Source organism: Hydra vulgaris, chromosome 15 (assembly GCF_038396675.1).
Source record: "Hydra vulgaris chromosome 15, alternate assembly HydraT2T_AEP".
NCBI lineage: Eukaryota > Metazoa > Cnidaria > Hydrozoa > Anthoathecata > Hydridae > Hydra > Hydra vulgaris.
The window spans coordinates 43,932,874-43,959,321 of record NC_088934.1 but is presented as its reverse complement, the minus strand read 5'-3'; the positions used below and the strand labels follow the sequence as shown (position 1 = coordinate 43,959,321).

The 26,448-nt window shown below is 27.0% G+C and overlaps 1 protein-coding gene and 1 long non-coding RNA gene across 2 annotated transcripts; both read right to left on the bottom strand.

Annotated features, from left to right (window-relative positions):
• Positions 1-149: 149 nt before the first annotated feature.
• LOC136091458 (uncharacterized) lies at positions 150-7,576 on the bottom strand. Its single transcript, XR_010644002.1, has 2 exons — positions 7,201-7,576; positions 150-381 (listed from the first exon to the last, which is right to left on the bottom strand). It is a non-coding gene; the product is annotated as an uncharacterized LOC136091458 (long non-coding RNA).
• A 270-nt stretch (positions 7,577-7,846) lies between these two features.
• On the bottom strand, positions 7,847-13,941 carry LOC100197889 (protein FAM210B, mitochondrial). Its single transcript, XM_065819156.1, has 2 exons — positions 13,571-13,941; positions 7,847-8,504 (listed from the first exon to the last, which is right to left on the bottom strand). Exons 1-2 carry the CDS (start codon positions 13,903-13,905, stop codon positions 8,279-8,281), a joined length of 561 nt encoding a protein of 186 aa, XP_065675228.1. The 5' UTR covers positions 13,906-13,941; the 3' UTR covers positions 7,847-8,278.
• Between the last annotated feature and the right edge of the window lie 12,507 nt (positions 13,942-26,448).

Here is a 26,448-nt window from a genome sequence, read left to right as displayed (position 1 = left end):
CATTGGGGCTTCCAATGAAAATATTGCGGATAAGAAGGACGGAAGGGGGGTAAGGAATTTGTAGCTACACCACTGACATTATAAAAAGAATTTCAAATTCTATAAATATAATAAATATATTCGTAGTAAAAACTTGAGATTTTCTTATCTTTCCGAAAACATCAAAGTTATTTAATTTTTTGGGAAAAAATCCCTAAAACATGAAACCTTTTAACGATAAGCGGTGTACAGAATATGGTTATAAATGCTCGGAACGGAAGTATAGCGGTATGACATGCATAGGCTATAACAAACGCACTTGCAGCACCAGAATAACTAGAATTCAGCATAGATATGGGTAGCATATTGTATTCACTCAGTAAACTAGGTACGTCCAAGCCACTAAAAATATTTAAATAAATATTTATAAATAAATTAAAATAGTGTATATATATATATATATATATATATATATATATATATATATATATATATATATATATATATATATATATATATCTATATATATATATATATATATATATATATATATATATATATAATATATATATAATATATATATATAATATATATATAATATATATATAATATATATATAATATATATATATAATATATATAAATATATATATATATAATATATATATATATATATATATATATATATATATATATATATATATATATATATATATATATATATATATATATATATATATATATATATATATATATATATGTAAATTATGTCAGTGTATTTTACAAATACAGTGCTCAATGTTCTTAAAGAACAGAGCAATAATAAATTAGTAAAAAAAAATATATAGAGATTTTATTCTTGTTATATATACATATATATATATATATATATATATATATATATATATATATATATATATATATATATATATATATATATAACAAGAATAAAAAAAATAATTCGAAGTTACTGAGGTAAGTATAAGCATTTAACGCCCTTGACTACGGATGGCTTAAGAATAACTTAAAAAATAATACCCATTTCTTTAAAATGCATTTAAAATAAACAAATTATACAGAACTCATTAAAAAAAAACATTTAAAATGTATATGTAATAACAATCAAACATCATTTAGCGTAAATAGAATAATGATATAGTTAAATCCTTTAAGTTAAAACTTAAAGTTAAAATATATGTTATGTCATTAAAAGAACAAATGATGTCAAACCCACCTTAACCAAGTTTGGAGTCAAATACGTATTTGTATTTGAATTTGGTAAAAATGAGCTATTTTGGCGTATTTGTATTCGTATTGTATTTAATAAAAAAAATTACTTAAATATTTGTATTTGTATTTGATTTAAATGTATTTGCAGTTCCATAAACTAGGGTAAACAAAGTTTTTTTTAGGAAATTTGTTCAAAGGTTTGTTGTTGTTTTTTCATTTTTTTTCATGTGGCCCCATGTTCCTGGATCATAAATTAATGAATTATCTGTACAAAAGTAATGAAAAAAACATTAATTCGATTTTCTTGTTGAAAAAGGTCACCCACGAACCAAAAATTCGAATTTACCGTATATGCGTATGGATAAAACTTCAAATAATTTTGTGATTGTTATTTTTTAATTCTAATTTTATAAATTGGAGAGTTATGATGTAGTTTTTAAGTATTTAACAGTTATTGTTACATCATAACACTCGAAGTTACTAATAAATATAAAATTATAATCTTAAATAATTCTACTAGTACGAAAAATTACTGTATGTTTCAAAAAAATATTGTGTTGTATTCAGCTTAATTAAAGCGAAATATACAATTCTTATGCTTTGTTAGAAAAAATAAATCTAAGCTGATGGTTATTTTTACAGATATCAAAAGATCTTGATTTGTTCTGGGAATTTCCAGTCTTAATGGTTCCTGATTTCAAAACTTTTTCACTGAGTTTAATGCTTTTTCATGACCGTGCAAGCTGCTACATAGCTCCCGATAACGATCTGCATTCCATATTTGGTTAGTAAATCAATGGTCCACCCATCTGTAAGAGATAATTCTACAAATGTTGAGTAATGAGTCTCTTTTTTCTAGTAGAAGAATAAATGCTAAAAGAGCTAGTGTTGCTTAGGAATTCTATCTTGCATTATTTAATTTAGGTATTTTCTGAAACCTCACTTTGGGAAATACTCCAGATTCTTCAAAAAAAAAGTTGAAAACCAGTTAAATAAAATAAAAATTTCATATCATCATGCCATCCTGCTGTTTCAGCAATCACTCCATTACCATTTTTAAAATTCTTTCTGAGCTGTTTGTAGTACTTTACAAGTTTCAGGATAAATTGATATTTGATATTGGGAGACATTGTTTTCTACAAATTCTTCATCCATTACTACATGACAAACTCAGTCAAGAACATGATGTTGACAACCAATGAATTATAGTTCTTCCAGTTTCTTTTTAGTAAAACGTCTTTGTAACTGACAGACAATTCCATTCCTTCCAGTGTTTACATTCGCAAATCCACTACAATTATCTATATACTCTTCCATAAACTATATTTATTGAAAATAGCTGTTATACCTTTAACAAAGGTATCTGCTTTTCCATTTGGTAGATCTAGTGCTTGTAACTCAACTTCTCTTTGTTTATTCTTCAACACTAACACTTGATATTCTTGGCAACTAATACATTTACTATCAAAGTGTAGTGGCCAGCTTTCTAAATATAATTTCTTTATTTATTTTATAAGGTTAACAGCTTCTTTAATACTTGAACTGAATATACCAGACTGTGAAGGTCTGTGACATTCTACCCTAGACTCTAATTTGGATGTTGACATTGCTGCTTTTACTGTTGTTAAAGTAGGCTTCAAGAACCTTTTTCTTCTTATGGATGGGGATAGTTTTTGAACTAGCAGCCTTCTCAGTTGTATACCCAAACTATCCTTTGCACTTTTCTTATAAGACATTATGATAGAAGATATTACTTGAATGTATTTCTTTAAGGTAATAATAATAAATATAAGTGCTATTGTACTTCTATATTATTTGACTAACAACTGGCGAATACAGATTCGTATATAAAATGAATACAGCTTTTATAGTCTAAATCTTACTAATTTCCATAAACTTCTAGAAGACTGCAGAAAGCTCTAGAAAGTTTCAGAGATTTCTAAAAACATCCAGAACAGTCCAGAAAATTCCAGAAAGTTCCATAAGGTTCAAAAAAATTCTAGGCTTCAGAAAGTCATAATGCTACTGCCTGCAAACACTACTTTTATAACATTTTGAAAATTTTGTGTTTTGGGTGACTTTTTTTGAAAATTAATCAGAATTTTAATTACTTTTGAGCAAAAGTTCATTGATTTATGACAGAAAATTAATTATTTTACAAATAGTTAAAAAGTTATAACCCTAATATACAGTATGGATAAAAAAAAGAGCTATTAAAATGCCTCAGAAAAAAGTGTATGCCTTAAAACTAATGTCTGATCAGCATGATAGTGTATCCTTTCATAAAACACTTAGTTATTCAGAATTTCAGCTTCATATGCTCATAAAATCATAAAAAGAAAGTCCGATATTCAAAAAAGAAAGAAAATGAAAATTCAAGTTGGAACTGATAATCAAAAACTAATGGCAAAGACTAAATGTGGAACACTTTATTGAAATTTTTTGTTGTTCTAAAATCAAGGCACACTGAGGATTTTTGATCAATTCTTAGTTTATAAGGCAATTAGTTTATAAATTATTAGTTTTATTGTATATTGTATTGTTATATAATTTTATATTGTTTTTATATTATTATATATATAATTTATTGTTAAATAATTAGATAATTTTATGTAGTATTATGTCATATAATTATATATATAGTATCATGTTATATAATTATGCTATAATTATTGTAATAAATTATTATTTTTCAGTAATTATTAGTTTTCAAGGATTTATCAAGGATTAGTTTATAAAAATGGATGTCAAGCAGAAAATCCTGAACAGCTCAAGAGAAAGATTATTGTTTTTAAAAATCGACTAAGAACCTGTAAAACGTCTTTCTAAATCAATAAAGTCTCGACTAGATTCTATAAAAAGAAATAATTGAAAATCAATGAATATTTTCTTAATTAAGTCTTAAATGGTCTTTTTTTAAAAGTTTAGTATTTAAAGAAATATATATAACATTAAATGTGTTATGACCATTTAAAATTATTCCAGATTTCAAGTGAACACCTGTTAGTTTGTGGAAAAAGCATTTAGTAAAAATAGACATTTGCTATTTTGTCTTAAACTTCAATTAATTTGGACGTAATTTCTAAGTTTTTTTATTTCATTTTTTATTTCAAGCTTAATATGGTAACATTTGAAAATATATATTCTTTCACTGTTAAATTTTAGGATATAAAAAGCTGTTTACCAATTTTTGCAGGATAGGTCTAGATAAAAAATTTTGTATATTTAAATAAAAACTTCTTTTGGTGCAGCAATCATTTCAAAGACACAACATATCATTTTACAAGGAATGACCGACATGTTTTTTACTATCTTACTGTTTTCAAGACAACCAGTTTAAGTAAAAAAACATTATTTTATTGGTTGTAAGAGGAAACTACCAGAAGAATGACATCCAGTTAATATATAAAATTATATATAAAATTATTCTTATTAAGTGTTTAATAAAATAATACTTTTCTAAGAGGAGCCAGTATTTCTAAGCTGGAAGTTTTTTTAATGAATGTTGACGTTTGTATCTTTATTTAATAACGAACATCTAATTTAAGAGATATATGTCATATAAGGAAGTTTTATTTTCAAATAATTTTTATTCTAGTAAATAAGTCATTAGATATCAAAGATGCCTATGAAATTTAATAAATTTTTATTTCTTCAAACCAATTTTTTACACATTTGCAAAGTCACGCAAATTAATGATAATTAATATGCAATGACCTAATGATTGTAGATTGTTATCCATTGATACTAAATAATAAACTTTTCTCAATTTAATTCACTAAATTTATTTGCAAATAAAAAAACGTATAAATTTATTTTAAACTTGAAAAAATTAAAACAAAAGGGAGCTAAATATAAAATAAAATTGTTTTTTCTTTTTCAAAACTAAAAAAAATAATATATTAAGTATTTAATAATAAGTTAATAAAAATATCATACTATTGACGTTGTTAAAGACACAATAAAAAATGAAAACTATAATAAACATAATAATTCTATATATTCTATTAGATTACATATATTTCAGCAAAAAAAATTTTTCAAAACTTTTAAAAGCATTTTTAATATGTAAATAAACATTACTTTAAGAAAAATAAGAAAATCCTAAAAAAAGCACGTTATAGATGACTTGCGAATGTTTGCATTCTCGTATTCAAAAAAAGATGTGTGCATACTTGTAGGCAAAAAAAAAACAAATATTCGGAAATTTTCCAGTAAAAACATTGTAATACTTTTATGTTTTGTTAGGAAATTATTCACTTTTTTATTTTTTAACAAGAATTAAAATATTTCAATAAGTTGTTGTGTAGCTAGTTACTCAAAAAGATAAGAAAACTCATGTGGATTTAAAGTTTATAAAGTTTCTTTTAGAAAATTAATTTTTAAAAGTAGAAGACATAGAAACCTGGATTAAAGCTAATAGATAAGCCTAGTCCATCTGATTTCATAACTCCAATTTCTAGTTCAATCTAAAAAAGTGAAGAGAAAAGTGTCCAATGAAGCTTTATGTAAAAAACGACAATCATTTGACTATCAATACCATCATCTGTGATATAAGTCTTGATAACTATACTCAGAAAATACATTATGACACCAAACTACCTAATAATAAGTCTACTATTTTTAAATATTATCAACACAATATTTATAAAGCAGAATTTTAAACTTTTTACTTTCAATTAATGCAGCACAAAACTTAATTGAACTATTGAACTTGAAAAAATAAGCATTACTTATCTAACATTAGACAAACAATAGAATTTTTATTAGTCTTATCTTAAAGAATGTTGACGTCCCTCTTCAAAAAAATTAAAACTTAGTTCACTTGCGATTGTTGTTGGAGGATCATCTTAATATTGTGCTCATAAAGCTAAAACAAAGCCCATCAAATAAAGATACTGCTTTTCTGCAATGGACCTGTAATAGTGTAATATCTTAAAAATAATAATACCAATTTTTTGCTAGATTTGCTAATCAGATTTTTGGCTAATTTGTGGAGCAATAAAGAATAACTTAAAAAATATTTTTGAAAAAAAGTTTAAACCCTGTTGGTATTATTGATTGTACTGAAGTTTTTATTGTTAGAAAATCTTTTTAACTTTACAATAGCAAACTTGTTCTTCTATACCAGCTTGAGTTTTAATTTACTAATAATTAGATAATACCATGGTTAATATAATAATGCATTTGTTCGTCTTAATATGGGTGTAATTTATGTAAATGTATATTATCAGGGTGGCCAGCAAATTTGTATATTCATTTTCCCTGACTCTTATAAAAATGATCTGATTTTCTGATAAAATCAATCAAAATTCCTTGACTTTTGCAAAATTCATTTAATTCTTTGAATTTTGCAGGATGTCTGGCAATCTGCTTTTCTATAAAGTAATTTATAGAGAAGCATGTTTTACAGATTAAAAATTTAAATATATTAAAAGGAGGGTAATAGTTATTTACTTTTAATTTTTTTAAATTAAAAATAAATCACTATTACCCTCTTTAATTACTTAAACTTTTAAATTATTTTTAATTACTTAAATTTTTTATAATGTATAATTGTATAATTTTTACAAAACTTTCTTTTAAAGGCTTTAAAATCCATTTTAAATTTTAGTAACTAATTGTTTTTTATTATAAACATGTGTTTTTTATAATAAACAAAAAACTATCAATCGCAAAATTATTTGGAAAAAAAATTGATGAAGTAATGCCTTCTTTTTTAACAATTTTAAGCAAACAACAAGGTTTGCATATGCAAAAAGAAACTCAACGCAAAAAGTAACGCGACGTTTGTTTAAACATCGTGACATTCGTTGTTTTTTTTTAACAAAAATTTGCATGTTTGTCGATTTGTCGCGCCCTGTCTTTTGTTATTTTCTATTTGTATTATTTTTCTTAATGCAATTTATGCCATTAATACATGCTCTTTATCAATATAAGTCACATATATTCAATAATTTGTAAATAATAGAATATTAATAACACAAGTTACCTTCTCACTAGCATATACCATCCGATAATAGAAATTAAACCTACAGTTGAATGAAATATCACAGCAGTTAACCCAAATTCAGCAAAAACTTTCATTAAACTGCTTTTTTCATTGTTTTTATAAGAGTTGACTTTAATGTCTTGCAAATGTTCGTTAATGGAGATTTTGTTTGAAATTGTTGGAACTTGATTGAACTGCTTTGAATTGCAGGATGCTTGTGAGCAAATTATTTGAGTGTGCAATTTACATTTACATTGAAGCCATTTCAAATGTTTTTGACTAATGCTAGTAACTCGTCTTTCGGCAATAAACACAAACGAAGCCCATTTTTTTACAGTCATAAGATAATACCAAACAAAGAAATCAAACATAAACTATAAAGAAAAATGTTTTAACTTGTCAAATATTTCTTTCTTATTAAATCTATCCTTTGTTATGTCTTTTTAATTGCAACAAAATCTAGCGTATACTAGTTTTTAAAAAATAGTTTCTAAAAAAATTTAAAAATTAAATTAAGCTCCTAAAAGTTATATTTGTATAAAAACAATAAGCTTATTTTTATAATTAATAAAAATAATGTTTGGTATAAAAATTATTTTATATAAAATTATACAATATATGTTTACGAATATGAAACAATTCAATATATTCACACTATTTATTGCTTTGAATATCCCCAAATCTAACATTATAAATAGTTATATATCTTAAATAAATCTTATTAAAACTACGTAAAACAAACCTCTGGTACCCAAATTTTTACAATGCTACAAAGTCTAGTTTGAACATTAAAATATATTGAATATATATTTGTCGAACATTATTGCATTAAATGTAATAGAAATAGATATTTCATTTTCTTATGTAAATAAAAAAAGTGCAAAATTTTCACTAAAAATAACATAAAAAGCAAAATATTATTTAGAAAACATCTCCTTATTATATACTTAAAAAACTATTAAAAAATATCTTTTTCAAGAAAAATGTCACACAAATAGATATGCTATTGAAAAATAAAAATTTCTAATATAAGAAAAAATACTAATCACAAAAACTATACTTTTTAATTATTATAATTTCAAGATATATTTTTATTATCTGGAGTTTTCAAAATCCCAATAGTGCGTAGTTTTTTTACAATGAATGGAGTACAGGTTGCAGTAAGAAATATTCGAACTGGCATTAATACTTTATGACATGCATATGCAATTACAAATGTGCTAGCACCAGTTGCAATTTTTGATTCTGTAGTAACATCGGTTATTAAGTTAAGCTTCTGAAGTAAAGCAACAATGTCTATCCCACTAAAATTGAAATAGTAAATAGATAATAGCAACTATTATAGTTGTTAAACTGTTATAAAATATAAATGTATTTATTTAATGTTTTATTCATATGATATTCCCAAAGAGAATACAAACTAAATTTATACTGACTCCGTATAATAAGTGAAAAAGTTATAACGAAAAATGCCTCTATATATTACGTTATATTTTATATATATATATATATATATATATATATATATATATATATATATATATATATATATATATATATATATATATATATATATATATATATATATATATATATTAATACATATATATATATATATATATATATATATATATATATATATATATATTAATACATATATATATATATATATATATATATATATATATATATATATATATATATATATATATATATATATATATATATATATATATATATATATATATATATATATATATATATATATATATATATATATATATATATATATATATATATATATATATATATATATATATATATATATATATATATATATATATATATATATATATATATATATATATAGGATTATTCCATATCAAATCACCTAGTTTTTTGAAAGTTCGCCAGGGTACCATCTCAGATTTGCTTTAAACTTTGACCACACACAGATCTTATGAAAAAAATACAATCCAGAAAATTTCAGCTTGATTGACCGATTTGTTCAAAAGTTATGATTGAATTAAAAATGACCAAAATCCGAAAAATTTGTGTATCAGGAGCTTACAGCAGTTTTTTTTGATCTTTGACAAACCATAACTTTTTAAATAAAGATGGTGATCACCTGAAATTTTGTAGAGTAATAGTTTTTCACCTAAATAATCCATTATTGCAGTTGTTTTTGACTGATTTTTAACAGCTTTTGAGTTATTGTACCTTAAAGTTGCTAAATATTGCAACATTATAAATATTTTTTCGAACTTTAACATGTTACAGTTTAATACTTACTAACAGAAAGTAGATTTTTTTGTTACCTTTGTGTACTTAGGGTCACCACTTATTAGAATAATATGCATTAAAAATTAGTTTAGCGCATGCAGCAGCCTATTAAAAAATCACTTTTTTTATAAATTATGACAAGTTACATTGACTTTGCTGGCATAGACAGTAGCATAAACAGTTGAAATAAATTATGAAACTTTTTAATGTTGAGGTTCTATATATAGACAATCACCAAAAAAAATTTAAAGACCTATACTCTATCTTATGACATGATTGTAGCCTTTTGAAAGTGATGATATTTTTAAAAGGAGAACTAAAGTTTATACCTTAAATTTTATACAAACTATGCTATAAAAAAGTGTATTTAAAGAGTAAAATAATCAGTTAAAAGAAAAAGTATGTATATATAAAACTAATTAGTTTATCTCTGATTTATATAACTCATAATACTGTCATAGTCATTACTAACAAGAATATAGTCACAAGCACTTATACTTTTAATCAATGGAACACTTATTTGACATATTATCTTGGAACCCAACACTGACTTGATCGTGCATTGTTTGTCCATTTTAAATTTAATTTGTTTCTTTGCATAAACTTCACATTAACGTCTTGGTTTTCATTACAAATATCAACCACAAGCCCTATGTATCATTCTTCATTGTAAAAGCATGCAATATATTTACCGGGTTGAAAATTTGAAGGATTTTTTTAAATCAAATTAACATCATTTAACACATGAGTATCATAGACAGTATCACTAGAGATTCTTCGTAAAAACAATTTCTCTCCATCTGGTACAAAACAGTGATAGCTTCTTGTTCCTTTTGTTTTCATCAAAAAGATAAAATATGTTAACACCTTTGATGTTTTTTTGAGCCCATGTAAACAGATCTTGTGGTGTGAGAATCTGATTTGTAATTGTTGCTCGTAGACTAGCTTTTGCTGCTTATCTTTTTATAGTACCTCCTATTCCATCACATGGACTTTTGCCATGTGACGTAGCAAAGAATGCTCAGCATTTATTTGGTGATCTACAATGTGATAAATTAAGTTTATTAGACATTTGTAGTTTTTATACTGTGACGCAGCACCATCACTGAAGTATTTAACTTTATTCACTGTGGGTAGTTTGGTTTTGACCAAAGGGAGCAACTTTGTGAGAAAACAATGGACTGCTGATTGGATATGACAAAGATGGTCAGAAATTAAACAATAGCATTCACATTTAAGGTGATCTTTTTCATCTTTGTAATAAACAGCAAATGGGTGTAAGGTAGCTTGATCAGCTTGCCAGTAAAACCCTTGTATAGCATCTTGTACAAGAAAACTATAGTTTTCTGCAAAATCCGTCAGAATAATGCAGGTATATTGGTCTAATGTTTGTTTTGCCTCTGATAAGTAGGAAGACTGTGTTTCTTTGATAAAGTGGTGGTAACAAAGGTCATACAAAGTTTCACTTAAAGTTTCAATAAATTCACTAATGGTTGTTTGGACTATAATAAGTGCAGTTCGGTCAGTTGACACCCATTGTTTATACGTGATCTGATCATCAAAATCAAAATCATTCTTTTCAAACACATTTTCCAAGTAAGTCTTCAAATTTATTTTACCAGGGCAGTTGGAACATAGATGAAACATGCAGTTTCGACTATCTATATTACAAACACAAACTTTTATTAAATCTTTGTAATATATTAAATGGCTGTTAGGTAGGGCAGAGCACATCAACTTAGCATTTTGATGGTAAGAACATATACAAACTGAGTAGCTTCCACTACTATTAACAGTAAGGCACCACTTTGGCCTTAGTTCACAGAACTTGCTGAATCCAACTTTGTGTTCAGGGTTTAACTTCTTAAATTCCAGATGAAGTTCTTTTAAACGAACTAATATTATGCGTTTTTGTTTATGAACTTTAACATTATTTATACGCACAGAAACAAAGTCTTTTTTTGCCTGGACATTGTTTAGTGTATTTGTCAAATTTATATATTTCAATGACTCTTTGCTTAACAATATCCTCCAAAGGATGTCCTTTTTTAGCCTCAGGTTTAGCAAGTATTCCCTTTTCATTTTTCAGCTTTCTGGCTTTCTTAACAAGATGGTCTGAAACTGAAAATACATTGCAAGTTTTTTTAATTGACCAACTATCAGGAGTTAATATTGGTAACTGAACTTTTTCTTCATTCAAACTGATTTTTTCTTTTTCCTTTATTGCATCTAAAAGTTTGTCTAAATCATTACAGTTAATGCACTTTTGCTTTTTTCTCAAATATTATTTCTTTTGGCTCTATATTCAGTGCTGATGCTACTAGGTTTGTCATACTTGTTTCCAGTTTTTTAACTTTTTGCTTTCCATATTCTAATTTGTCACGTTTACTTACATTTCCAGATATTTCTAGTAAAGAAGCACTCTTATTTAAAACTGTCTTATTTAGGTCTGAAGAACTAAACTCCTCATCATCAACATCTTTGTCTTCATCTTCTTGACTAAATTTTCTTGTAACTTGTTCAATTTTGAATTTAATCAAACAGTTAGTGCAAAGTTTTTGACCAGGTTTGATCTTAAGTTGACTTGCTGTTAAAGAATTGACTTTACACAATTCCTTAATAATTTTTTTCTTGTGGACTTTAAACGGATCACAGCAGTATTTTTGAAGCGCTTCATATCTAGAAATATAGACTTTTTCATGGTGAAAACATATCTTCTCATTTAGTTCAAAAGTGTGTCCAATTCTTTGAATTAAAACTTCAACATCTGTGTTCACAATATCTTTTAGTTTTATTCTTCCAATCATTCTACAATAATACATTTTGTTGCAATCTTCATTTAAAACTTTCCCCACACAACATTTTTTTGTCATTTTTTACTATTTTTTTATTTTTATTACTAATCTTAAAAGTTTAAAAAAGACATGAACATATTAGATCTCAAAGAAACTAACAAATATCAGACGCTGATTATGACACTGATTATGTAATTATTATTAGTACAAATTAAGACATTATGTCATTAAAAAAAAAACTGAATATATTCATTCACAGATGAATAAAAAATATACTGCTGTCATCCCTATGACTAATTATTAGACTATGACCTAAGGCTAGCTCATAGTCTAATAACATTCTCCTTTTGAAAATATCATCACTCTCAAAAGGCTACAATCATGTCATAAGATAGAGTATAGGTCTTTAAATTTTTTTTGGTGATTGTCTATATATAGAACCTCAACATTAAAAAGTTTCATAATTTATTTCAACAGTTTACGCTATTTTCTATGCCAGCAAAGTCAATGTAATTTATCATAATTTTTAAAAAAAGTGATTTTTCAATAGGCTGCTGCATTTGCTAAATTAATTTTTAATGCATAATTTTGATTATTCTAACAAGTGGTGACCCTAAGTACACAAAGGTAACAAAAAAATCCACTTTCTTTAAGTAAGTATTAAACTGTAACATGTTAAAGTTCGAAAAAATATTTATGTTGCAATAATTAGCAACTTTAAGGTACAATAACTCAAAAGCTGTAAAAAATCAGTCAAAAACAACTGCAATAATGGATTATTTGGGTGAAAAACTATTACTCTACAAAATTTCAGGTGATCACCATCTTTATTTAAAAAGTTAGGGTTTGTCAAAGATCGAAAAAAACTGCTGTAAGCTCCTGATACACAAATTTTTTGGATTTTAGTCATTTTTAATTCAATCATAACTTTTGAACAAATCGATCAATCAAGCTGAAATTTTCTGGATTGTATTTTTTTCATAAGATCTGTGTGTGGTCAAATCTGAGGTGGTACCCTGGGAGCCTTTAGGTGATTTGATATAGAATAACCATTATTGTATTATAAAATGTACTTGATAAATATATATATATATATATAAATATATTTATAAATATATATATATATATATTATATATATATATATATATATATATATATATATATATATATATCAAGTACATTTTATAATACATTAATTTCGAAAATATTTTTTTCTAATTTAACAACAACAAAATAAGATATGCATTAAATTTTAAAATGACTTGGATAATTCTAAATATATTTAGCATACCTACTAACTGCTGTATATGATAATCCAAGTGATGTCAATGAAATTGCTGTATGAAAAACTACAGCTGTTGTTCCATATTCTGCAAATATTTTAGCTAATTTACCAGTTTGTTTTAACTTTGAAGGCTTGTTCTCATCCTTAATATTTATATTGTTAACATTTGTGGCGCTATTTTTATTTATTTTTTCATCCTTTATTTCTCCAAATACTCGCATTGAGGTAGAAATCTCTCTTGTATATACAGCTGATATATTCTTTTGGTTATTCTTTGAGTATGCCCAAGATTTATTCCATAAAGCTCGACAATTTATTAATGAAGTTCGAACATTCGACATTTTCGCACGCTTTATTTTGTTAATTACTATCAATAAAAAACTATCATTAAAAATATAATAAATAAAAAACAATAAATAAATAATATAAAAATACTATTAATAAAAAAACAATTCTGTTATCAAAGCATTATCAATAAAAAGAATTTGCTATCAAATTTTGAATCTAACAGCATTTGAAAATATTTAGAAACAAACATGCATCGTTATTTCTATAACCAAAATTGTGTGTGCCTTCTTCCTTACAATATTACAAAATAAGCATTTTAGCATGGAAATGATTTGAAACATTCTGAAAACATTTTGTCTCCATTTTTCTCAATTTTTCAAAATATCAAAACTCAATTTAGAATATTTAGTGAAGAATTATTAAAAAAAATAAGTAAACAAGTAATGAACATTCATTAAATGTAGAGAAAACCTAAATTTGTATTGTTTCATAAACCTAGTAAAGATGATAAAACAGTTAGTAAAAGAGAATGATAGATGAAAATATTCCATAGAACATCATATTAAATCTATTAAGAATAAAATCTGCTCAGATATTTCAATGTTATATAAAGCTAAACCATGTCCTAATATAGAGTTTATAAAAATAATATACTTTTTATTTATTCATAGCTATCTTTCTTATTGCAATATTTGATATATTGTGATAAATAAAAATGCATAGGTAGATGTATATTGATGTTAACATTGCTGATGGGGAATCTCTTTTGAGAAAACTTAATACACTCAATGTTTATAAGCTTCATATATACCAAGTTATGTTTTTCATGTTAAGTCAAAGCATAGTTTTACTCCTAATATATTTTACTCTAACTTTACCAACATCAATACCCGACGAAATTTCAAAACTTTGTTGTTCCAAAATCTTACTAAAAACTTAGCTCATTTCAAATTCAATATGGCAGACCATTTTTATAAAAAACTTATCTCACGTATACTATATATATATATATATATATATATATATATATATATATATATATATATATATATATATATATATATATATATATATATATATATATATATATATATATTGATAAATGTTGTATATTGCTGGAAATACAACTCTTGTCTGTTTAAGAGTGATCAATATCTTTTTGAAAAAAATAGATCAAATAATATTAAAATATTTTAAATGAGAAAATACAACTTTATAATGGAACTTGAAGTTTCATGCCATTCGGCAATCATAATATGGCTGATGATTGCCGAATGGCATGAAACTTCAAGTTCCATTATAAAGTTGTATTTTCTCATTTAAAATATTTTAATATATATATATATATATATATATATATATATATATATATATATATATATAATATATATATATATATATATATATTGTTATTCTAATTTTTTTTTTTTAATTCTAAAAGACATTACTCTGAAATAAATCACGTCATATATCATAAACATTTATTTAAGAAATGAATAAATCGTATAGGCGCTTTAATTTGACCTTTTTTCAACTCTAACCTTTTCAATTCTTGGGTACAAAGTACATATATAAAAAAGCTTAAAATATATTTCTTGCTATTTTAAAATTAATTTTTAAATTTCTGAATGTTAGCAACAGCATAATATTGAATAAATTCCATCAAAAGGTATTGTATACAAATGGCAGGTCAATAACAACTGCATACTACATCAATTCTTTCCACCTCAAATTTGTAAGCAATACTATAAAATGTTTGCTGTTAAAAAAAGTCTATATTATAACTGTACTATAACAGTTGCTATAAAAACTATTTTATCAAGTTGAGTAGAAGAACGTTTTGTGGTTCTTGTTAGTTTGGTTAAAGTTGCAAAGAGATTATTTTGTAAAAGAGTATTTACAAAACATTAAATATTGTCTTTTGAGTAATGGTTAAAAAGTTGATTATTCAAGTTTTTAAATTTCTTAGCTAATATAACTTAAGTAAAGTAATTAAATCTGTATTAATATGACAGTTTAACAATATTATGTTAAAAGTCAGAGCTTTTTGACAAAATCAGAAAAGGTATTTTTAAAATCCCTTCCAAATTAAATAAACTTAAAATCAATTAATTTATCGTTTTATAAAAACTTTTTAACTACTTTTTCATAATTTTTTTTTTAATTCTAGAAAATTTAAATCATTTACTAATTGATTTAATAGTATATTCATTAAGCAATATATTTACACAACAATTTTTCACAATTATATGTTTATTTAGCAATTTATTTTTTCTACAATGCGGCTTTCACCATATTCAGTTGCTTTTAAGGTTTTGCTTGTAACTGTAATGTTTTGACTTATAGACAAAAACAAATAAAAAATAAAGTAAATTGTTGTTTGCCCGTTATTGAGTCATCCTGGCCCCCCAGCGAAATAACGGTTGCGGCCTCTCCAGCCTCCCCTTCCTCCTCCCCCCTCACGCATTAAAATCTGTACGTAAACACGATTTATTTATATAATTTACATAATAAATTACTTTATAAGACCAAAAACCATCAAGTAAATGTGTTAATTATAACAAGGTAATCCAAAGAATAAGTATTGGAAAATCAGATCTTTGTTTCCTATTATACAATTTGTAACAGCAGCAGAAAGAAACGTCCTTGGGACAACATCGACATTAGGGAATGTAGATACAAGTTTCCATGGTCGCCGGTATCCCTTTACCAATATCAATGGAAGTGGAAATAAAGCTCTTGAAATACAGACGTTCATTAAGAAAATAAATTTCGTATTGTTTTTGTAGATTTTTAAAAGCTCTACGGTGTGCGATGCAATTGCAACAGAATTCATATCTTGAAGATGGACAAGAAATCCAAAACAAAAGATAAATAGAACATAAGCTTTCTTTTGTCTTTCAAGCTCAACTAAAAGTAAATTTAGTGGTGTACACTGGATTTTTAGATGTTTGAGTTTTGACACTTACAGGCATTTTGCAAACTCCAAACTTTTGTATGTTTATGCTTATATCAAAAAATAATGTTTTACAAAGAATTGGGGTGATTGAAGCTTGGGAACAAAAAAACCTTAATTTTTGGGCCCACCGGCCCTTAATGTGGGAGCAAAAAGTTTATAAAATATTTTCTTTACTATTTTTATCTAAACTTATATTCATCAACAAATTTCAAATTTCATGCAATAATCTCTTATTTTTCAAAAACTATGACCATATAAAGTTTTATTCCCCCTCAATTTGAGGGGGCTGTAAACATTGGAGAGTCATAAAAACTGAACGCTAAAAGATTATTGCATGAAACTTGAAATTTTTTGATGAATATGAATTTAGATAAAAATAGTAAAGAAAATATTTTATAAACTCGTTGCTCCCACATTAAGGGCTGGGTGGGCCTAAAAATTAGGGTTTTTTTGTTCCCAAGGTCTAATCACCCCAGTTCTTTGCAAAACATTCTTTTTTGATATAAGCATAAGCATACAAAAGTTTGGAGTTTGTACAATACCTGTAAGTGTCAAAACTCAAACATCTAAAAATCCAGTGTACACACTGTAATTCGTGATGATATTAACCTCAGCAATCATTTTTCTTCTTCCAGTAAAGTCTTATGCCTTAATTAACGTCAATCCGTCATGTTGATGTTTAAACACTCGTTTTCGTTTCTGGTCAGCAGAGTAAGGGGTGATGCGGAAGTTATCGAACAAATCTAAATTTAATTATTTGTTTTTGTGGCTTCATGCGTAGGCATAAACGCTCTATAAAATATAAACTTTATTATTTGAAACACTATTTAAATTGAGATTGAATGCAGCTGAACGAGGATTTTTTCGAAAGCGACTCAAAATATTTTTTGTAAATAAACCTAATATATATAAAAAAAAAAAAAGAAATCAATTAATGAGGATAGCCATATCTGGCCGTGGTATGCCCGAGCCAGTGTTTCGCAGTTCCAAGGTAGCAATTAATTCATCGATCTATATTGATAAATGTTTAGAAAAACGACTTCTTCCATTCATTCACAAGTATCAGTAACACAAGTATCAAAATAAATAGTTTAAGTAACTTTAACTATTTATTTTGGCCTGATTTAGCAAGTTCTTAATATTCTAAAGATTCTCTAAATTGGATTGACCAATATGTCTATTACGTTAATAAAGAATCCAATCCCCCAAATGTGCCTCAAGCACAACCAATTGAAAACTTTAGGGGGTATTTGGCACAGAGGGTTTACAAGAGAGAAGGGGAAGCTTCAACAGAGCAAGTATTGATTGATCGAATTAAATTAAAAATACAAGAAATCGATTTAAATTTTTTACAACCGCTTATGAATGGCGTCAGAGTAAAATTGAGATCAATTGCAGATGGTGGTGTTTTTTCATTTAGGAAATTACTTATTTTTATTAAAAAATGAGTACTTTATTTAAAAAAAATATGATGATTTTTTTTTTTTCATTTATAAATAAGTTATTGACGTTTTTATTTTGTCCGGTAACTTAAGCATCACCCATTACTTGTTGGTGCCCACCAATGTCATAGCTTCTTTTTCAAATTTGTCAAAATTCGATCTGATCTCTTGAACAAAAATAGACAGAGGATCATTAAGTACAGTTCATTCACCACTCCTAAGTCAATTTCAGCGACTTGGAGCATTTTGTTCAATTTATTGCGTCTTTTCATAATTGCGCTCCAAATGACTTTCATAACGGCTGTCTACAGCTGATCCTGAGAAGTATAATAGCCCCTACACCGCGTTCGGCTGTGGTGTTTTCTTATTTTGCGGTTCTTTTAAGATTACTCTAAAGTTTAAACGCATATTTTAAGTATACAAATATATAAGTACTATCGACAACAAAGAACATGAAAAAACTGGTTCTAATAGTTATACCTTGTAACTAATAAAAACCCATTTAAAGAGCAGAACATGCATCTGCACATGCAGACCATGTAGTCTGTGAGAGACTTTTTACAACCTTTACACATTTTTCCAGTTGTGATATCAACACTTCCGAGCGATGCGTTGAAACAATAAAAATCTAGCTGTTAAAGATAGTCAAAAAATAAAGAAGCTGCAACACAAGACTCAGATGCTGCAATACCAACCAGATTCAAAGAATGACCGGCATACTGAACATATTCATTTAGTAGATTTGACTCCTTAAAATGAGCACATATTGGAGCCATTATCATACAACTGCCCACAGAAATCACTTATGTTGATGCAATGCATCTGTAATTTCTTTTCGACAAGATTTAGCATATTAGCTACTCCGTGACCTCTCATAACTAATTAAGATAAATAACTCTTTTGAGGCGCGTCAAAAAGTTCCAGTATTATTACGGGTTTCAGACCTAGAAAAATCAGTGGCGTTGACCTTTCTTTTTAGTGATTTTTTGTGATGAACTTAACATGCTAATATTTTGACGTATTTACCTGACAGGGTCGGAAGAAAATGCTTCGACATTCTGAGCTAATTTTTTGCTACGTACACAAATGAAGTCCAAGGTTGCATCCACCGCCTTTTTAATAATACATTAGATTGTTTTTTTGCGAAAAATATTAGCAATTTGGCAAGGACGCAACAACATTTAGGTTCGCAATTTGTATTAAGTTTGCCTCTTTGATCCTTTTTCCTACGGATATTTACTTGGTAAGCTCATCTATATTAATGTTATTCACTGATCACTTCAGACTTTTACTTGATCACTTATTTTTTTAATATAAAAGTTTTGATGAGTTTTCACTGTTATTTTTACTTATAAAAGTTTTTTAATTAACTTTATTTTTAAAAAAAGAATTTAGAAAAAAAGAGTTCTTTTTTAAATTCGTTTTGCCATACCTCAGGAGACTTAATTTTTGTTTACAATATGTATACAAGAAAATTTCTTTTTTTAAAAATAGATTCAAGATTTAAAAATAGATTATAAAGAGTAAAGTTACAATTTTTAAAATCTTTATCATTCATTTGAAAAAAGTTTTTTTTTAATAAATTAAAAAAAACAATTGACTTCTTGCTGGCCTCTCCAAATGTCCTGGTCCTGCAGCAGCTGCCCAGGCTGGACATTAGTAAAGACGGGGCTGGTTATTCTTAAAGAACAGGCTTAAATGTATGTTATACCAGATAATCAATTGAGAGTTAAACAATTGATGTTTTGACCTTATTATAACTGGATGGTCCTCTGCATATTTTATTCCAATTGAAACAACTAAAATATATAAAAAATATGAGAATTTGTTTCTATGGTAATGAAATCTGTTAAGAGTATTGTATGATTTACATTTAGTGAGTGCATTGCAGAATTGGGCGGTAGCGCAACTTGGTCCGCTTTTCCAAAACTCCGCTATATGCGGACTTTCCATTTAGTAACGGAGTTGTGAAAGTGCTTTTACAAAGAAAATTTGGTAGCGGAAAAAAGTCGCTGCCAAAACAAAATTTAAAACACCAACCCACTACTATCTAAATTTAGAAATACCATTTGAAATTATTTAATTTAAAGACTTTTTGATTTACTGAAAATGAAGTGAAAAAAAAATGAATCTTTCAAAATGTAAAAACTTTCCTGTGTTATTAAAATAATCTCAGATGTGTGTGATTTGGTTTTAAAACTTTGAAGAAGTGGCACTTGTGCTTTATTCAAAATGTCTGACACTAACTTGATGTATTACTTATTGTATGCATACATATGCGTTAATCTAGACTTTTCTACCATCTCATTGAAATAATCTTTTTCAAAAATTGAATAACAACTTTTAAAAACACAATTGCAGAATAACTGAAAGTTTCTTATTGTAATCAGAGGCATTTTTAGTGAGGAGGGGGGAGGGTATTCCCCTTCCTCACTAAAAAACCCCCACTCACCCTCCCTCTAAAGAAATTGATTTTTAAGTTATAGTCAATTTTTTTCCGAATTTAGTTGGCTAGTCGGGTGACATAGTTCAGTCGCATAAATTTTATTTTTGAGGACTTTTTTTTTCTTTCTTTAAGAAGCCAGTGGGTATTTTTTAAGGATTCCCCCCCTACCCCCATCATCTTATTAGTAGAATTATCTCTGATTGTGATAAACAATGCAATGTATCCAATGTTCTTTACATTTAAAATTTTTTCATGTAAAATAATGAAACTATAAAGAAGACCAAACTGGGAGGCTCTTTGCAGACGCCATGCTCTACCTTTATTAGAAGTTTGGAGTAAATTGGAAAGTGTGTCGGAGCAAATTATTTCAAAAACTGTCAACAGATAACTGTTTCAAAGAAGAAGACAGTTATTTTTTTCCTCTTGCTTTTTTTTTAAAAAAAAAATATTTTGGTTGTGGACTAGTTGCGGACTAGCGCTACTAATTATAAAGTTTGGTATAATAGCGGAAGAGCGGTAGCGGTTTCTGGTTCCAAAGATGCAGAAGGTAGCGGTAGCGCTTTTAAATATTTGGTAGCAATGCCCAGTTCTAGTGCATTTTTTAAACTCTTTTGTGTTCCAACAACAAAAAGTAAAGTGCAAAATCAAATTGAGATAAGAAGGAATGGAGATTATTATGGAGATAAGAAGAGATAAGATTATAATACCAATTTTTTGGAGATATTTCAGTCAGATCTCGTAAAACTCCAAGTATTAATACTTATGCTGGTAAATTGACCAATTTAAATAAGCGGAAAAATTCAGTTTGCAAACCACTTCTTACAAGAACCAACATAATTATAAGAGTTTGAATTTGAAGCGGAAGAACAAATAGAAAACTTTTTTTGTGTGGCTTGAGAGACAAAGTAGATACTACAATTTTTACAGATTCTATCAGTAGACTCGATAGAATCTATCAGCTAGACTTAGCCGCCACAACCAAATTGTGGTCCGGGAGATTTTCCCGGTATTTCAAATACACTAACAGCGGCGCTGTTTGTTAACGGGTGATGCGAAAGTTATCGGACAAAATAAAAACGTCAATAACTTATTTATAAATAAAAAAACAAACTACTATTATATATTTTTTAAATAAAGCATTTATCTTTTAATAAAAATATATTATTTTTTATATGAAAAAACACCACCATCTGCAATTGATCTCAATTTTGCTCTGACGCCTTTCATATGCGATTGTAAAAAGTTTAAATCAATATCTTGTAGTTTTAGTTTTATGCGATCAATCAAAACTTGCTCTATTGAAGCTTGCCAATCTCCCTCGTAAACCTTATGTGCCAAATGTCCCCAAAAATTTTCAATTGGTCGTGCTTGAGGCACATTTGGGGAATTGGATTCTTTATCAACGTAATAGACATATTGGTCCATCCAATTTATAGAATCTTTAGAATAATGAGAACTTGCTAAATCTGGCCAAAATAAACAGTTAAAGCCTCCATGATACTTTTGAATAAATGGAAGAAGTCGTTTTTCTAAACATTCATTAATATAGATTGATGAATTGATCGCTACAGCCTTGGAAGTGCGAAACAATGGCTCGGACATACCACGGTCAGATATGGCTATCCACATTAATAATTTTTTTGGAAATTTCTCTTTTCCTATAAAACGAACACTTTCTGGGCATGTCTTTTTGTTGTTTGTGTAGTATCCAGAATTTCCAGGAATGTTGTCCCCTGCAAAACAAAAGTATTTTTCGTCATCGATGACTAGAAGCGATTTTGTGTTATAGAGTTGGTTAACTAGTTTTCTGCTTCTTTTCTTTGCCATTATTTGTTGTTCTATAGCGTATTTTGGAGTCTTTTCACTTTTTCTATATTTAAAATTCATTTTTTTTAACTGACGACCAATTGTCGATTGATTTACACCGAATTTAATACCTATTTTTCTCTGACTGACCCCTTTTTGATTGTTGATAAGTCTCGTTAATTCGGCTTTCTTTTCTCTAGTCCAGGATGTTTTCTGATAGAAAGCACCTTGGTCGTCCGGACCAAGGTGCTTTCTATCAGAAAACGATTGAACAGTTTCAAGTCTTTTTAGGTTATCATATATTGTACTTCGAGCAAGTCCTTCCTTTTTAAAATGATTTACGACTTCTTCTTTTTTTTATATTAGGTTTATTTACAAAAAACATTTTTAGTCGCTTTCGAAAAGATTCTCGTTCAGCTGCATTTGACCTCATTTTAAATAATTGTGTTTCAAATAATAAAGTTTATATTTTATAGAACGTTTATGCCTACGCATAAAACCACAAAAACTAATTATTATGCTCAAATAATCAAATTAGGATTTGTCCGATAACTTTCGCATCACCCGTTAGCTGCTGCAATTCCGATTAGCACTCTGGCCTTGTTGTCATAGCTAATAAAACATACTTCATCTAATAATAAAACATACTTCATCAAATAGAATTCATAAACATGTTTTGAATGGGATTCATTTTGCGTTCTGATCAATTTAACAGGGTGTGTTTTGACATTCATTTTGGTTCCGAAGTTTAATTTTTTCTCGGACGTAGACGAGTATATTGCCAATTTATTCATCTCTGATTTTTGATGAGGTCATCTAGTTTCGTCTTTTTCTTTTTCTAATCATCCTCTTCAGCTTCAGTGATAAATCTATAATCTTGAGTTCAACTCCTTCACAATTTAAAGCTCTCCGAATTGAGTCAAACTTGAGTCATTCTTTTTGGTTTCTTTTAATTTTTAAATGTCGACAGAATAGAAGTTGAAGGACTTTGTTGATCATAAATGATAAATGATGAGCTCTACTAGTTGTGAGATATTCTTGTATATTCAAGTAAAATAGACACAGGGGCTGATTATTTTAGAGTATTGAACCATAATGACAAGTGCCTCCGCTTGAACTTCATTGTCTTTTTCTTGAATGAATTGACCAAAGACATTTCTCTTGATTTAAAATCCTTAAGCTTGAGCTTCTTTTTTTCTTAACGAATTCAATTGTGATTGTGAACTTCTTTCAAAATTTCTTCTATTTTTTTATTAAGATAAGCAATTCCATACAATATCACTAATAAGTTAAGCGATGCGGTTTATACATATTTGTGTTATGGATTTATCAGTATTGTTTATATCGCAAACAGAATAAAGATTTTCTTCCTGCCAGCACAAGCAAGAATACAACTTTTGTACCACATTATAGGTGTAAAGACCAATAAAATCTGCTCGTAGATAGAGAAAATATAAATAAATTAAAATAAAAAATTTCAAAAATGACAATGTTTTAGTCTCAACAGCTCCCCCCCCCTTCCTTTCTCATTGTTAGTTATTGCAAACATTTCAGCACCCCTTGCCCTCTTTATCTTCTGAAATCATTTTCGGATAGCTCCTCAACAGTTTTTTTTAACTCTCCATATAATATTCTACAAATAATTGAGACAAAAAACTAAAAGAGTTAAATTAAAACATTTTCCAAATATCTTCAGATGATTAATCAATCAATTAATAATTTACAACCAATTAAGTTCTTGAATCTAATAACTGTATTAACCTTTATACAGGCTCATGAAAAAAAGCTGATTGTTACGCAAGAAGCTTTAGATTTGTTTTTACAAAAGATATTTACTTATTACAATATACATATACAACTGATTTTTACTTAACTTTTGTACTATTAAGAGTAAAATTTGTTTGAAAGTGATTCATTAATGTAATTTGTTGTTATTGTTTATCAAGAAGTATTATTTGTTTGCTAAATTTTCTTTATTTTAATATGTTATGTGTATTCCTTTGATAAAAAAGGTCTAAATGTAATTGTTGGGCTATTAAATTTATGAGTTTATAAACCTAAATAAAAGTCATTAGCAAATTTATTTGAGCGTAGAATTAAAAAATAAGTAAAAACTGAAAGGGGCTTTGAGATTATACCTAAACGTTATGTTAGCTTTACATTTTATGAATAGTTATCTGGCCTCCCAGGAAAAAAAGTTTTATAGAATTTCTATAAACGTTTGGAACATATGGTCTATAGAATTCTATAGAATTCTAGAAAATTTCTATAGAATCTCTGTTAATTTCTATAGAAATTTCAATAGAACTTTTTTTTTCTACTTTTTTTTCTATAGAAAAAAAAGTTTTATAGCAATTTCTATAGAAATTAATAAACATTCTATAGAAATTCTATAGAATTCTATAGAATTCTATAGAATTTCTATAGACCATATGTTCCAAAAGTTTATAGAAATTTTATAAAACTTTTTTTCCTGGGCTGATCTTTATTACAGTTTTTAAATTGTTTTTAAATCTATTTTCAGAGAAATAAAATAAATAAAAAAGTTAAAAAAATGCCTAGAAGTTAGATTAGATTTAAGAGAATAAAAAAGTAGACATAAAAAGAGTGAACAATGAAGTGTCTATCTAAAAAGCTTCCGAGAACTTTTGCATTCCTGAAACAACCTTTAAAAGACATAAAAATCAACTCCTTGAATCAAGTTTAGAAAAATATTGTTACAAGAATAATAATGATGAGAAGTAAATCTTTACTGTAGATGAAGATAAACTTTTTGAGGGCTGCTGATCTTCATTGTGGGTTATCTTACAAAAACTGATGTATAAAAATTGGCCTACCAGTTAGGAAAAACAAACAAAAAAATGTATGATAGATATTAGAATAAAAAACCAAATGATTGGCTGAGAACCGTTAGAAGAATTGTTATTAAGAAAACCTGAGGCAGCAAGCCTGCTTAACAGCTTCAAACGAGAAAAATGTAAGATTTACCTTTAAGAACTATATACCAGCTCTTGGGCTTGAACAAAACTAAATAATTAGAGCTTTTAACATATGGAATATTGATAAAACCTGTGTTAGCACTGTCCTTAATTCTACCAAAACCTTAGTAAAAAAAGCTCAAAACCAGGTTGGTGGAATAATTAGCAGTGAACGAGGGTATAGAATAACAATTGTTGGTGCAATAAATGCAGGAAGCGGCAAATGTTGATTTTCATCAAATTGTTGATTGTCTCAAATGTTGATTTTCATTCAACAAGGAGTTAAGAATTTTATGTTAAAAGGAGCACTAAAAATTACGCTTGGTGGAGCAACTCATTGGGATAATCGAATGAAAACTTAAGTTTTCATTCAATTATCCCTATGAGTTTGAAAAATCAATAGCGTCTATTTTTTGATTTAATATTATTTTGGTTACCTTATTGTAATCAAAACAATTTTTTTTTTGAAAAGCGAAAACTCAAATGAAAGTTGTTGTTATTTAAAAGAGAGATCAAACTCAGTTCACCATTTTTTATTTTTTAGTAATTTTATTTAACTGAGTAAACTTTTAAAAGCTTATATTTATAAAATAAATTAATGTTTCATAAGTTTTTATTACAACTGTAGCTAAAATTTATGAAGCATTTTGTAAAGCGTACTTGCTCAAGTAAGGAAAAATTTATCCATTCATTCAAATCCATCCATCCATTCTTGTGCTTGACAACCATGAGAGCCATATATCGATACCAACAATCCAGGTGGCAAAATATAATCGTATTACATTAGTATTATTTCATCCACAAACGAGTCATAAAATGTCCCTTAGACAGAGATCTATTTAGCCAATTTAAGGCTTATTACATCAATAAAATAAAGAATTGGATGTCGGTTTGCTTCAAATTGTTTTAAATGAAATTTAAAAAACGTCGTTAATTTGGACATGATTAAAGAACAAAAGAGCTAG